Source organism: Cnephaeus nilssonii (genome assembly GCF_951640355.1).
Source record: "Cnephaeus nilssonii genome assembly, chromosome: X".
NCBI lineage: Eukaryota > Metazoa > Chordata > Mammalia > Chiroptera > Vespertilionidae > Cnephaeus > Cnephaeus nilssonii.
Genome location: NC_137071.1, coordinates 115,598,947 through 115,615,482, shown reverse-complemented (window position 1 = coordinate 115,615,482; position 16,536 = coordinate 115,598,947). Strand labels below are relative to the sequence as shown.

General features: G+C 39.2%; 1 protein-coding gene across 3 annotated transcripts in view; it reads right to left on the bottom strand.

Moving 5' to 3' along the window:
- TENM1 (teneurin transmembrane protein 1) overlaps window positions 1-16,536 on the bottom strand; it is a gene marked incomplete at its 5' end in the record, with an annotated part of 652,563 nt that overhangs the window by 61,889 nt on the left and 574,138 nt on the right. For all 3 annotated transcript variants that reach the window (XM_079765170.1, XM_079765171.1, XM_079765172.1), the window contains one exon: window positions 10,208-10,362. In XM_079765170.1, the coding sequence (XP_079621296.1) occupies window positions 10,208-10,362 (155 nt within the window). The remainder of the gene's footprint in view (window positions 1-10,207; window positions 10,363-16,536) is intronic.

Sequence of the window (16,536 nt, the reverse complement as noted above, 5' to 3'; positions counted from 1 at the left end):
TGAGAGATCCCTTTATTCAACCAAACTTATAATTCAGATTTTCTTGATTCCCCACAGAGCCTCACAAAATTCAGAAGTCTGTCCCTGCAGGGAATTTCACTTATAATGGCCTTCATTTGAAAGATCTAATTCAGTTCTCTTTCAGTGTGCACATGGGAGAGTGATGGAAGTGCACAAAGAAAAGCAAGTAACCCCTGAAGAACTTGAGTTTCAATATCATCTGTATCACTTAGGGTGAAGGAGGACATTCTGTTGGCAGGGGAGAGAGGAAGAGATGAGAGACATAAGGCAAGAGTTTTAAGAAGAGGGAAAAGAAGGTACCTTTTCTGTTCTCAAACTATTGTTTCTTTTCTCTTCTTTTTGTTCTCCCTCAATTGCTGTAACTTGTCACATCCAGATGTTATTATATAGATTTTTTTCAAAACCACAGAAAACACTGAGTTCACTTGATAATGTGAAATGGAAATGTAGATTTTGAAGAGGAGACTTCGTATTTCCTCTTTTATCCAGTTATGGTTAGTTTATGTGTAGCTTGCAAAAAAAAAAAAAAAAAAAAAAAAAGCAAAACTGAAGGACAATAGATAATGGCTTTTTTAGTTATGTAGAGACAACCAGGGAAGGCAGAGGTGTGTTGCTTGGGGCAGATGGTACAATGCTGATGGATAAAAGAGAGAAGTTTTCTTTTTTCTGTTTAAGAAGAATGACTACAAAGGACATTGATTCAAAGTTACCAAAGTCCAAGGTGGGTGAAGGGACTGCAAAAGAGCAGCTAACTTCTTTAAAGAGAGTTCAAGTTTCCTGGATAGAAAGAATTACCTCTTAGAGAGAACTTGCAAATGGGTTTTTAGAACATATTCTGGTGACTATTGAGAAATAGTGAGCAGTAGAACATGGGCTAGAAGATTAAAGATGGTTAAATACAGTTCTGACTTCAACAAGAATCAGAAGATGTGCCCCACAAACTGCATGGAGGGAACCTGATGTTGATTTGGAAAAGACCTTGAGTGTGTTATTAAGTAGTTGTTTTTTAGTTCTTAGATGAGGAAGTAGTGCTTATGGATACTATGACTAGAAACAAATGATGCCAAGGCTTTCTTATTTCCTTTTAAACAAAATTACCAACCTAAGGTTGGTAAGGTTTCTCATGATACTTTTGTGGAAGAGTTGAGGGAAATATCAGTGAGGGTAGTGGCTTTCAAACTTGTAAGCCACTCAGTAAGATATATTTTATACCATTATCCGGGATATACAATTGGAATGAAAGTTTCATGAAACAATACTTACTTACCCTTACTATACATGACACATTCTGAATTTTTTGTTTTATTTCATTAAAAAAAAGCTGGTCATAGGCTATTATGCTGATTTCTGGATCCACTATGAATCCAACACACAGGTAAATCCAACACATGGGTTCATAATCTAACAGATAACTAGTCTGGTGGTGCCACAGTTTCATCTGGGCCTATCTATTCATCAATTTTATCATGGATGAAGACTTAGAAGGCATTCCTCAAATCCATAGTAACACAAAGCTGAAGACATTTCATAATAGCAGAAGAATACAAAGATATGGGCTGAATCTAATAATATTGAATTGCATACAGGCTAATGTAAGATCCTATACTACATGCAAATAACCAAATGTGCAAGTACAAGATGAGGAGATGAGGGTGAGAAACATATGAATTTTTAGTCCTCTGTAATCACATCAAAAGTGTCCAAAAATCCAATTCAACTTTAGCTGTAGTTTCTTAACTTGTGCTCTTTATTTCCTTTGCATTTTGCAAAAGTACCTTGGGAATCACTATACGAACTACCATTGGGTGAGGGTGAGCCTGAATAGAAAAGTTATGGGATATACTTCTTGTTTGAATCTGCTGTTTGCATCAGTTTTGTAAATGGGAACTTATTTTGTTTGAAGTAAACATTCTTTGGTAAATCCTTTTGAAAACCACCAGGCAAAATGAACAGAGACAGAATATAGAAAGAGGGTTCTATATTCTGGATTATTTTATTCATTTCTGGAAGCCTCATTTTCAAAGAGATACAGATGGAACATGTTTCTAAGAGATATAATGGGAACATTTTCAGAGAAGAGTGAGGAGGATGGTGAAGGAACTCAAAACCATTCTAAGTGAGGTACAGTTAAATGAATTGTGGATGTGACTTTGGAAGCCTGAGAGAGTTGTTCACATATATTGATAAGGCTGTCATGTGGAGGAGACAGTTTGATATAGTTTGGTGAAAAAAATATGGACTTCGACATCAGTTCGACCAGGTTCAAATTTGGACTGTGCTATTTATTGGTTATGTGACCTTGATCAAGTTACTTAACTCCTCTGACCCTTGTTTTTCATGTTTATTAAAAATAGGGGAACATAATACTTACTTTGAAGAATTGTCATGAGGATTAAATAAGATAACATATACAAAAATACCCAGTATAATGCTTGGTTCACTAATACATCTATTTCATAGAAAATAGGTTAAGTTAATAACACAGGGCCTAAAGAGTTGCAGTAAGACTAGATGGTGAACGTTAAAGGAAGATGAAAAAGTTAAAGGGATCCCAGAAGAGTTTTACGTTAGTCAGAGATATTGAAAGATGGAATGAGCTGCTTGTGGGAGGTAGTGAGTTCCCTGTCACCAGAGGTATTTGAGGAGAGATTGGTCTGTTATTAAGTGAGGAGAATATTCTAGAGAGAAACCCAGCATCAAATGATTGGGTAGAGGAGTAGGATTTCCAGTAGATTAACTACCTCAATAGATTAAATGCCTAGGGCTAAAGTTTGCTCCTCCAAAGAACCAGTTGCTGTCCTTCTTCCATACCATGGATGATGCTTCCCCACCTGTTAGGACCATCTGACAAATGGGTATTCTGGGGACCACTTGGGAGTATACAGATGATCCAGTAAGAATTTAGGGAGGATTGATTATGTACCAGATACTCTAGAAAAACACCTTAAAGTGTGTATCTTAGGAACAGTGGGTCAGCAGGATTCTTTGTCATACAGAAGGTCCATGTTTGCTTATACTGTATATCTGCTATTGGGCTGATTTGGTGAGGCACATTAGGCTAGTTCCAAGGAGTAAATCAACTCTCAAATTTGCTATCACACCAAGAGAGTTGGTCTAATTCCCAATTCCATTCTAGTCAGGTATGAGATGGAAGTGAATTATCAGAGCAGGATGATTCAAAAGCAGCAATGGAAATAAAGAGCCCAATCTCTTCATAATCAACTCATCTCCTGAAGTGAAAGGCCTGGTTGTTTATAGCAGTGCTTATAAAGGGAAGTTATGCTTCAGAGTTTACACTGAGAGTTCAGTTTCACATTTTAGTAAATCAAAAAAAGATATCGATTTTGAACAAATGGCTGATTTTATTGTCAAAGCAAATTTCATTTCTTGAGATGATTAGATTTTATTAAACTATTGCCTAAGTGCCACTGAACACACACTCTGCGAATAAACTGCATATTCCTCAAGCAAACAACATTACATTTGTCACCCACTAAACAGAATGATATTTGGTTATCTCCAATTGTTGTTGAAAACATAGAAGTTGGAAAAATGCACATTGGGGTCAGAAAGCTTATGCTCGAATCTTGGCTGTATCACTTAATAACTCTATGGTCATTGTACAATACATATTTCCACCTGTTTTCTCCTCTGTAGGTGAGAGTAGTTATACTTCTCAAGGGTGGTTGGGTTGTGGAGATAAAATGTGAAGACCATGCTTAGCATAGTTTCTGGCACATATCAAGCTCTCAAAAAGTGGTAGCCGTTATTATTAGAATTACTATAGTGAAAACATTAGGATATGTTGAAGATTAGGGCAGGCTATTGAACAATGATTCTTCCTGGGGCTCATGTTTGCCTCAGAAAAGTATAGAAGACAAAAGCAAGTAAGATAAAGAGGACTGTTGTCTGCATCACTTCCCAGCTTCCAAAGGTACTCTGCTAGCATGGATGGGCCTTCCCTGTTGGAGACCTTTTGGTTTTGAAATGCAGGGTAAGTGTTAGAGAACTTTAGGGACTGTGCTATATTTCTGTTAAGAAACCTTCATGGACTTGGAAGGGACCTTGAGAAAAGATCTGATCCATGTTCCTGACTCCAAAGAGGCCCGTTTTTCAAGCATTCATAGATTATTGCCAGCCAACATTTGCTTTACAAGTTTCAAAAGGTGGGGACTCTGTAAGATCTTTTGATAATATCTAATGCTGCCATGTAGCCTTAGAACCAGTAAGCTCTTCAGAAGGTCTGATTCAAAGCGTCATGCTGTAGCAGAGGCCTCTCTTTTCTCTCCTGTCTGTTCCTATCAGCAGAATCTGTGTGCTCTCATTTAGACATCTGTCTCCACCTTCACCCATCAATGCATTTTGATTTAATGATACATGAAACTTGAGCGCAGTGTAAGCTCAGCTGGATCATGGTAAGTACTATTATAAACAATAGGGGCTTTGTTTTCTGAAAGTGTTTTGAAGTTCCCTACTCAGTTTTCTTCCCTCTAGCTGAAGACAGCTCATGTTCTTAAGTACACGGGAAACATGATCCCCAATCTGCCACAGTTGTCTAAACAGACAGGGGAAACTCTCGCCATAGAGGCTGAACATCTGGGAAGGCGCGCCACACACAGGCTTCCTCCTGGCAGACACTTTATCCACTCACCCATCTGATTTCATTCAGTGTTCCCCAATTTTTGTCCACCTGTGCCACACATGGGTAATGATTTGCTTCAATGGCCAAACCTCCCCTTCCCAGGGAAACATCTCAAAAGTGTGATCTATTTTCACTTTTTCCATTTCCTCACCTCCTACTCTACCACTGCAAACTGACTCCAATTAATTAGCACTCTACCAAAGGCACTCTTATCAGTCACGAATACTGTCAAACTAAGTGGCTTCTTAAAAAACCATCTTATTATATGTGACCACTAAGCAGCATTTGATATTAACCATTCCCTTCCTTTAAAAATCTTATTTCCCTAGGCTTTTTTTGATCATACACATTCCTAGTTTCCCTCCTATTTGTCAGGTCTCTTCCTCTCAGTCTCCTCTATGGACTCCCATTCCCCAGCCTTCTCTTGAATAGTGACATTCCTAGGATTTTGGTCTTAAAACTTTTTTCTTTTTTTATGCTATGTAGCCTACCTGGAAAAATCCACTCCACTATTTTCCATTACCAGGTATAAACTCATACAGGCAGTCCTCGGGTTATGTCGGACTCGACTTAGGTCATTTCGTGGTTACGTCGCCATCTCCCATTTACAGTATTTATAAAAAAAATGTTTTGTCATTTTGACGTATGTACATATGTGCTTTATGTTTTTTATTATTTATTTACCACAAGTAAAAGTCAGGAATTGTTATCTTTCTCTTAAATTTGTTTTTACCGTTTCACTGCATTACTGCTGTGTATGTGCTCCATGTGAGTGACGTAGGTGCTTATGTAGGTGGGTTCCGACTTATGGCGAAAATCGAGTTACGTTGCACTATAGGAACGGATCTCTGATGTAACCCAAGGACTGCCTGTAATCTCAGATCTTATCTCCATTGCAGGCATTGAGATTTATAGACCTCTATTGAATTGCTTCCCAAGTATATTTACCTGGATGCACATGGGTACCTCAAACTCAGTACATCCTGAGCTGAATCCATTATCCAACCCTCACCCAAAACCTGCTTCTTCTCCTCTTGTATCCTTCTTTTCAGGGAATGGTACCACAGATATATAGTTCATTTATTCTGAAATTAAATCTGTTAACAAGTTCTTTTTAAAAATATATTTTGATTGACGTCAGAGAGGAAAGGAGAGGGAGGGACAGAAACATAAATGATGAGAGAGAATCATTGACCGGCTTCCTATTGCACACCCCTACTGGGGATCGAGCCACAACCCAGGCATGTGCCCTGACCAGGAATTGAACCATGACCTCCTGGTTCATAGGTCTATGCTCAACTACTGAGCCATGCCAGCTGGGCAGTTAACAAGTTCTTTGATTTTAGCTCCAATATTTTGCCAATCTGTCTAACCTTCTTAATCCATACTGTTGATACTTTATGTTTGGCCATTTGCTTGCCAACATAATGAATGTAAATCTGAGCAGCTTCATGGTCAGTGTCATCACAGAATTGTATGCCAAATAAATCATTTGAATATCCTCCTTTCACAAAAAACCAACATTAGAAATCAACTTAATTTGTAGGGAAGTTTCTTGAAAGGTGCTAATCATTTACATATTGACTAGAGGCCTGGTGCACAAAATTCGTAAACAGAGGGGGAGTTCCCTCAGCCCAGCCTGCACCCTCTTCAATTGGGGACCCCTTCGGGGATGTCCGACTGCCAGTTTAGGCAAACCGGCAGTCGGACATCCCTCTCGCAATCTGGGACCATTGGCTCCTAACTGCTCACCTGCCTGCCTGCCTGATTGCCCCTAACTACCTCTGCCTGCCAGCCTGATCACACCTAACTGCCCTCCTCTGCCAGCCTGGTTGCCCCCAACTGCCCTCCCCTGCTGGCCTGATCTCGCCCCCAGTGGCCCTCCCCTGCCAGCCTGATCTTGCCCCCAACTGCCCTCCTCTGCTGACCAATTTGGTTCTGATTGGTCTGTTTCTATGCCAGTCAGTGTCAAAAGCTCTGCCTCCTAGGCAGCCATTGGCTCCCCACAGCACCCAGATTTGGTTCTGATTGGTCAGTTTCTACGCCAGTCAGCATCAAAAGTTCCACCTCCTAGGCAGCCATTGGCTCCCCACAGCACCCACATTTGGTTCTGATAGGTTTGTTTCTATGCCAGCAGTGTCAGAAGCTCCCCCTCCTAGGCAGCCATTGGCTCCCCACAGCACCCACATTTGGTTCTGATTGGTCGGTGTCTATGCCAGTCAGCGTCAGAAGCTCTGCCTCTTAGGCAGCCATTGGTTCTTCACAGCACCCACATTTGGTTCTGATTGGTCGGTTCCTATGCCAGTCAGCGTCTCTGGGCCTATCAACGGGGCCTGATCAGAAAGGTGGGGCTGATCAGCACCCCTGGTGGAGGCCTGGAGAGAAATGGAGGCCCCGCTGCTGGCCAGACTGGGCGAGAAAGAGAGGCAAGTGCTGATCAAAAGCTGCCTCGGAGGCAATGGATCAGTCCCTGCTTCTCTCTTCAGGCCTCTCTCTGGCCCTGATTTGCAACCCCCTCAGCAGTCAGTGCTGGGGCACCAGGCCTCCAGCGGAAGCAGTCAGTGCTGGGTTGCCACGGCAACTGACTGCAGGACTGACTGACTTCTGGTTGGTCGAGCCTTGGCCGTTACTGGTTGTTACAATCCAGGGTTTTTATATATTAGGATATGTTTGTCTCTGTCACACCTATATTACTTCAATTGTCTCTTAAGTGATCTCCCTGCCTATAACACTGTTTTTTTCCATCTCATTCTCTCTACTACAGCTAGAATGATTTTTGAAAAAGGCATTTCCATGCTTAATACTATTTTAAAAATGCATTTCCTTGATTAATGCTATTATTTGTTTCCCATTGTCCACTGGATAAAACTGAAACTCAGTCATGCTTTTAAGGTCCCTCATCATATGCTTCCCTTAGCTCTCTACTTCATCTCTCACAACTGCTCCATATTCTTTGCACCATAGTGTCCTTTTTGTATTGGTATATATGTTAAGTGTGCCTGGTGAGCACTTATATGCATGTCCAAAGAAAATGAAGTCTACTTTGGGAGATTAGTTGGACACACAGTTGGGTAATGGAGAACAGATTACATATTAAATGTGGTGATACTAACTTTCAGTAAGGGGATGAGACAACAATGAGGGCTAGAATGATCGAGGAAGGTTCCCATGGAACAGATGAGGTGTGAGGATGGTGAGGAGTGGTATTTGGACCAAGAGAGGTAATTCTAGACTGAATGAATGGAGTTGTGAGAAGCAAGCCCCTGATAAAGGTGGGGGGTTATAATCTGGACACTGAGGTAGAGATCAGTATGGACTCATTGTTCTCTGAACTTTCAGCAGGGAAAAATTCTAGTTACTCTTTAGGATGTTTTAAGCATAGGATAGGGAATGATGGTTTACCAGGGCCCCTTTTCAATGGGCTGCACTCTACATCCCAAACTGAAAGAGACACGGTCACTTTTATGGTGGCAATTATGGATTGCAAAGTGTCATGTGAAAAATAACCCTTCTCATGGTGATGAGGATCATATATTTGCTCTATTTAGATGAAGAATTCTCTGTTCAGCATAACTTTTCCACACAGAAACAGATAAGCTGTTTAGAGTTGACTGGTTGCAATTCTAAGCGTGCTATTTGAAGTTAAAAATATCCCACAAGTGAATCATATATGTGTATCTTCTCTCTTTCATCCCCCTCCTCCACATAAACACATTCACACCCTTCCTTACTGCCATAAATCATGCTCCTTTTTATTGCCTTATGCAGGATTTTGCATCATAGAAAGTCAGGCTGCTCTGGGACTTTGATAGCCTGATCCACTCAAATCCCTCGTTAAGAATGGTTCATTCATTGTGTTTCCCAGGCCTCCTAATTCCCAATTTATTTTTATAATTGACTCTATTTGACTATTTTTTCTGAGTTTCTGGGGTAAGGCAGAGGCACATAGAGAGAAACCCCCAAACAGACACATTTCTAGTGTTTAATAGAGATGTGTATGTATGGTGGATGGATATGGGAGGGGATATTAGAGCTAATGACTAAAGCAAGGTTTCTGGGTGATGTCTTCACTTTCTTTTCCTTGTTATGTTAGGTTTCAGGTGGCATGAATAATGAAGCAACAGGAATATACTAACTGTGGAGGATATCACCGGCTGCCTACCCAACAGAAATCCTTCTTTCCTTGCTAATAGAGCCCTGATTTTGGTTCAAGAATTAGGTAGCAATGTGCTCAGGGACAGTGACCCAGTGCCATAGGGTCTGAATCCATTTTGGAGATCTCATTTCCCCTTTGCCAGTGACTGGTAATGGCATTGGTAAGTGACTTGATTCTGTCCATTGTGACACAAGAAGAAAATCTGCTGGCATCTTCGCCTACCTGTGGTCATCTCACTACGTGAGATAATTAAACCTTGTTATTTAAACCACTTTTAGATAGGTGTTTTATTATTTGTCATCAAAAGCATCCACTCTGATACACTAACCAATCTTAAAACTCTCAATTTCTACTCTAATTCACTTGAAAAGATTATCTAATAATCTACTTCATCAGAGTCATAGACTTATGGAATATTAGAGTTTAAAGGGCCCTCTGAGGATTACTGGTCTATTTCCTTAATCTTATTTTATTTATTTATTTTTAAAACATTTTTATTGATTTCACAGAGGAAGGGAAAGGGAGAGAGAGAGATAGAAACATCAATGATGAGAGAGAATCATTGATCGGCTGCCTCTTGCATGCCCCACATTGGGGATTGAGCCTGCAACCCGGGCAAGTACCCTGACTGGGAATCGAACTGTGACCTCTCAACGCTCAACCACTGAACTTGCTGGTTGGGCTATTTCCCTCATTTTAAATACCAACCTCTTGTGTCTGAAGACTGAGAAGGTTATTCCCAGGCAGTTAGGTCTGTGGTGTATGCTCTATAATATCTCCACATGTCTAATCTTGATTTTGTAGAATTGTGGCAAAATCAGAATTTTAGACTCAGATGAGAGATACACTGAATTTTCTCATTTATTCTTATTGGCATAAAGCTTTCCTAAATATATGTAAAATAGATCTTGGAGGGAATGTTGTTTTTACTTAAGAAAATTTTTAAATGCCCTAGAAATAGCTATTTACAGGCACATAAATAACAAGTCATGCTCATATCTTCATTTAAAGAGATGTCTAAAGACTATAGGAGTCAGTACTTTCCCAAATGTGAGATACTGTATTATTTAAAAATAATAAAGTTATGTATCTAGGAAAATATTTAATAAATGAGATTGGCCTTACCCTCTAATTGATTCAAATTTGAGAGACTTTAATTCTTATGCCGACATTCCATCTAGCCTTACTCCCATCCTAGCTTGTCATTTTCTCCCAACTGAGTTTTTTCTGAGCAGGAAAAAAGTAACTTACATAAGGCAAAACTTCTGTTATCTTATGTTATAGCAGATACCCCAGGCTTCCTTTCTACTTAATTTCTGTATGAGAAAATGGTTATTCATTTCCATGATGCCAAATGGTGATAACACTTGAAAACCAGTGGCGCCTACCTGAGTGATGTCCATTCCTGAGTCACAGCTCAGTGGCTGTGTGGAAGTCAGACCATTTGAGCCGATTACAGTGGAGATCACAGCATTCTCATCAATTCTCCGAATCATAGTCCCATCCACAAAGTAAATGAATCCATGCCTATCAACTGTGATGCCTGTTGGGAAAGAGCAAATGAGCATTAGGATGCTAGCGGGCCACATTTGCACCAAGATCAGGAATTTGAAAGAAGCTGTAGAAATGGAAAAGCATTTTAAAGACATATGGATTCAATTTTGCTCAGCATGGCCAGGACAGTAATGGGAGGGGTCTGTTTGGGCACACATTCGCTTCTTAGTATATTGAGAAGAAATGACAAAATGTAACACGTGGAGATAAAGCCAGGTCTAACAATTTTGTGTTATTCAGTTTTACATTTCCACCCCCTGACACTTGCTTACCACCCCACCAAACAAACAAACAAACAAACAAACAAAAAACCCTCTTTAAGATAAATGCAAAAAGACACAGGAAGCAGTATGTATTACATTTCTTTTGGGGTACAGATGTATAGGCTACTTGCTTATTTTCATAGTTGAATTAGAAATAACTGACTTGGAAAGCATTAACATTGTTTTCATCAATTCACACTCAGTTAAGGAGTTTGTAATAATACTGATAAACTGTACTGAGTTTTATCTCTGTAATACCTATTAAGGGGGGAGAGGGTTGGAGAGCAAAATTATGGTGTCACAAAGGGAATGGTTAAGCTTCTAGAAAAAAAATAAAAGCCAATAAAATTTTCCCAGTAGTTTTTACATACTGTGTTAACTACAGCCTGGTTCCTTGGAAAATAAAATAAAAATAGCAGTTAGAAAGCTAGGGTTCTAATACTGAATACACCACTTATAACCAATGTGTGATTTTGATGGAGAAATTTGTCTCTTCAAATTTCAGCCTCTTCTTTAGTAAAATATGGAAAAGATTATCTGCCTATGATATTGTGATTTGTTTTTGTTCCTATTTCTAACAAAGAGCACCTAAATCTCTTGGAATTGATTAAGTGGTGAGAGATAAAGGTGTCTTTTGTTATGCTAATGAGCTAATTTTTAGCCTCACCTAAGTATGGGTTGGTTGCTAGTGGAGCCAACCTTCTGAATAGAGGGTTGGAGAATGAGGGCCAATGATTTAATCAGTTGTGTTTATGTAATGAAGTCTGCACAAAAATCCCAAAGGACATGGTTCAGAGAGTTTATGGGTTGTGTGCACATGTGGTGAGTTGGAGAGAGTGGCTCATTCTGAGAGGGCCTGGAAGCTCCTTGCCCTTTCCCTATATCTTGCCTTATACATCTCTTCCATCTGGCTGTCCCTGTATTATATATTTTTATAATAAACTGGTGATCCAGTAAGTAAAATGTTGCTCTGAATTCTGTGAGTCACTCGAGCAAACTAATAGAACACACATTGGGGGTTGTTGTAACCTCTGATTTATAGCCCAGCCAGTCACAAGCACAAGTGACAATCTGGACTTGAGACTGGCATCTGACATTATCTCCAGGTAGATAGTATCAGAATTGAGCGAAATTGTAGGACACCTAGCTGGTGTCCAAGAATTGTTTGTTGGTGATATGGAAACCCACCCACCCCCACCCCGTCTACACTGGAAATTGGTTTTAGGACACCTTTTACTGCCTTATCTAGGTAAGGTGACCAACTGTCCTAGTTTGTCTGGGACTGAGGCAGGGTTCAGTTTTAAAACTGGGACAGTCCTAGACAAACTGGGATGAGTTGGTTACTCAAGCCTAGGTTATTATAAGTATCATATGAAATAATACATTTAAAAAGTGTCTGACACATAAAGAACATATGTTTCAACTCCTGCTTCCCTTAGTGCTTTTGACAGTGGTCTTGAAAATAACCACATGGCATTACTTTAAAACTAGTCTACAATTTTATCTTCTCCCATCTCTCCTTTATTCAGACCTTGTGAAACTTAGAATGTATGTTAAAAGTTAGGAACATATGTGATAAGAAGCATGTTCTTTTAACGCATACACAGGCATAATAATTTTCCTGGCCAGAAGTGAACTCGTCTAAAGACAGTTTATAAACCCAACTTAATAAACTGCTTTTAGATGAGCTAATTTGTTGGCAGGAGTTTAATATTAAGACTCAGCTTTATGGTGTACTTTGATTAATCCTGATGCTCCTCATGAAGTATTAATCCTTAACATCTATAAAAGCTACAGATTCATTTTAACTTTCCCGGAATGCCTCTAAAGTCATTTATGTTTTGGTGAGTTCTCCAAGGAAACCAGCATGTCCAAACAAGGGGAAGTCCATGCCAATACATCACTTTATGATTTTCAGAGGCATAAGGACCTTTAAGGAGGTTTGTAAAAAGACTTTTAAGATTGGGCTAGGTTCTAAGATGGTGACACATGAATATTTCTTTTATCTCCAGAACATTTGGACTGAGGATGAACCAAGGAGGTGCCTCTACTTTAATATATATATATTTATTCTTATTGATTTCAGAGAGGAGGAGAGAAGAGAAAGATACAAATATCAATGATGAGAGAGAATCATTGATCAATTGCCTCCTGCACGCCCCACACCAGGGATTGAGCCCACAACCCAGGCATGTGCCCTGATGGGGAATCAAACCATGACCTCCTGGCTCATAGCTCGACACTCAAACACTGAGCCACACCGACCAGGCAGTACCTCTACTTTTTATTTTTGTTTTGGTAAAATCAATTTCTTGAATGCCTAGAATTTTGTCTGGTTTGTGGCAGGCCTGTAATTTGAGATCACCTTCTGTGACCTCCATATAAATATATCACTGAGTGTGAAATGTAAATTGTGGCTGTTATAAGAGGATGCACTGAAAGATCAAGACTCCAGTCTGGAGAAAGAAAGGCTTAGAGTAGATGGCTAAAAGTGTATGAAATTATGAATCTTTACCAAACACATACTGAATGTCACTATGCCAAGTGCTGTGAGGGCCAAAGGACAAATAACCCAAGTACGTGGAAAGTAAAACTAAGAATAATACTTGTTAAGTGGGAGGTAGTACACTTAGAGAATCTAACCTCCTGAAAAGTGGAGCAGATTCACAAAGGTATAAATAGATGGATTCCTACCGAAACTAGTATATTTGGGGAGGTCCTACATTGTTATGCTGACACCAAGGAGGACAATTCTGTTAATTGATCACTATACATGTCATTCCATCAGGGTAAAGTTTATATTGATCCAGAAATGATAATCCTAGAGTTTACATGGTTTCCCCACTTTTCATTTTTGTGAACTTCTAAATACAGTGAACTGTTCCCTCTGTTCCTGTCATTGAATTCCACAGATGATGTTTATTAAATACTCACTATTGGCCTTCAGGGCTTATTTGGCAGTTTGTAGGATACTCTCTTTTCATATAGTTGTATAGCAATTTCTTTTATCGTGGTTCAAATTCTAAAATACTCCTTTTTACTTGAGACTCTTTAATTAAATTTGATTGAATTACACTTACATTTGGAGTTGAAAAAGAAATTGTAAAAAGCTTTGAGAGACTGTGTGATAGGTGCTCATTAATGTACTGGGCATATTTTATATGAATATATTTTTCATTTCCTTCACCAACCAACCAACCAACGAGCCAATCAAGCAACACATGAACTAACACACACACACACACACACACACACACACACACACACACACTCTCTCTCTCTCTCTCTCTCTCTCTCCAAACAACTAGTTTTACAAACTCATCACTGGTGAGGTTTAAGGGGTATTTAATTTTCACTGAGGTTAAAAACCAAATTTAAAATTTCAGGCAGGAAAAAGAATTATTTTTGCCATTACTTGAGGGGGGTGGTTTTCCTCCCATAAGGAGTACTGATATAGTGCAGAGATGTTGATGATACAGTATGATCTATTACTGTCTGTTAGACTGAGTAGGAGGAGGTGGTACATGCCCAGTATATTTTAAGCTTTATTCTTCAGAGATAGTGATGTGAGTGATTTCAGATCACATAAAGCCATCTGGGGCTAGCAAAACCTGCAGATTCAATTGAATTTTATTTTGGGGAGATATTGTATCCAGCTTTCCAAAATTTTGTGCCCAATGTTGTGGCCATAATTTGTTTCAATGGTTACATCTATTGATGTGTTACTGACAGCATTTTCATTAGCACTTACACAATTGAAGGCACAGATTTTCTCACTCATTTATGGAAAATAAAGAACATTATAACCTGATGAACAAAAAGATAGACACAGAGGCAGTAAAGCACCGAACAGACTGTCAAATTACAGCAGGAAGGCTGGGGAGTGTTGGGGAGGGGGGGGGAAAGAGATCAACCAAAGGACTTGTATGCATGCATATAAGCACACCAATGGACACAAGACACTGGCGGGGGGGGGGGGAGGGGGGAGATGAGGGCATGCGACAGGGAGTAGAGGAAGCTGGGGGAAGGTCAGTGGGGGAAAAAAGGAGATATATGTACTACTATATGTAATACTTTAAACAATAAAAATAAAAGGAAAAAAAAAGATTTTGGATAAGAAAGGAATTAAACTTCATTGAGAGAACCACATCCAGGGTTTAAATTTTTCACCAGTATTCATTTTTAGAGCAAGCAAAACAATATAGGTCTCTCATATAACCACAAAGTTAAGCAATGATGCAGGGTGGGTGCGGGTGGAGGTGGGAAGAACGGTACACGACAGCTTGAGTCCCCATACCACCACCTCCATCAAGGAAAACATTAGGCTCAGGCGCCAAGACAGCATGTTTAGCTTGGAGCACATTTTTACATTTGTGAGAAAATAAATAAATCCTTGTAAATTAGTGCATATAACGAAACCACTGACAGACCATAACCTGGAAGTGTGAATGGTGCTGTCTCCATTCATCAGCATTAAGCCCTAACAAGCTCTTTCTATGGAGGGACCTGCTCATAAATAAACTGCATCTTGTAAAAAAAATTTATTCACAATGTCTTATGCAAAATAGGGGACATTATATAATAGCTGAACTGCAGGCTCTTTTCTCTGTAAAGCATAGCTCTGTATGAAACAGCTACAAATTATAGGCAAAATTATTTGACTTCTTCCCTTGTCTTATTATCCTCCAATGAATAAATACAATAATTCTTGAGGAGACAATTGCCTAAAGCTGGGGCAGCCCGGATGGTTACTAATAAATTTATCACCTGTTGGGGAAGAGCACGTCGCTGATCAATACTGAAGCAGCTGTGGCATCCTGATGTGGGGTCACTGGGAGTCCAGATGTGGAGGTTAATAGCCTGGAAATAGTAGCTAAAATCCCAAATTAGATAACAGTGAAGATCAGAATTTTTGGCTGTGCAGAATGCCAATTTCAAATGTTGGCAGAAGGCATCTCTGTAATTTATAAAAATTACAGTTGTTGAGGCCACCTACATTTTTATTATTTCTATATTAAAAATGAACCTTATTTCAGAATATAAGCTTTGGTAAGTAGTCATAAAATTCTCTCCATCTATGGCCCTAGCAACCAGAAAACTGAAATACTGTTTTATTTTTCCTTTTTGCCACAATCTGTTCTTTAATTTTATGAGACACAGATAAATGTGTAAAATAAACTTTCAGGTAATGTCCTAAGTGCAATATGGTGCCAGCTCAATCTCTGATACTGAGAGTCTGAATTGTGTAAGTGACACTAGCTGTTGATCATAAAGTGTCCATTAAATCAGAGAGAGATTAAAATATTTTGCTTTGTTTATGTGCATTTCAATTCTTGGAAAATTGTTATCATATGTGTGATCTATATGGAAATTCTCCACTAGGCAGAAAAGTCCATTCTCCAACTGATCTGATGACTGTCCACTTAATTACCCATTGGGATCAGAAAGGCCCAAGTTACTTCTGCACAATAAGCCTGTTAAGTTCTCTTGCTAGGTAGCCGGTAAATGGAGCTTGTAGAACTTGGAAGGATTACAAATGTCTATGTCACTAGGGTTGCAAGGAGGCAGAGCTTAATGACCAGATGAGATGATTTCACTGTGTGGTTAACAATGAGAACAGGAATTCTTTAATAAAAGACTAATAAACTCACTATAACATTACATGACTAGTGTGAGTCATTTAGTCAGATATTGTATGTTAATAAAAAAGTATATATTCTAAACAGTAAAGGTCAATTTCCAAAGAATTTAAATACATTAAAATGATTAAGTATTCAAACTAATATTTTATTGACTGGAATGTTCTTTTTTTCATGACTCGACTCTGAAGGTACTTTTTAAAGGGCTTCAGAGACATCCTAAGGAACAACCAATTTGTGGGCTAGTTAACCAAGAATTCT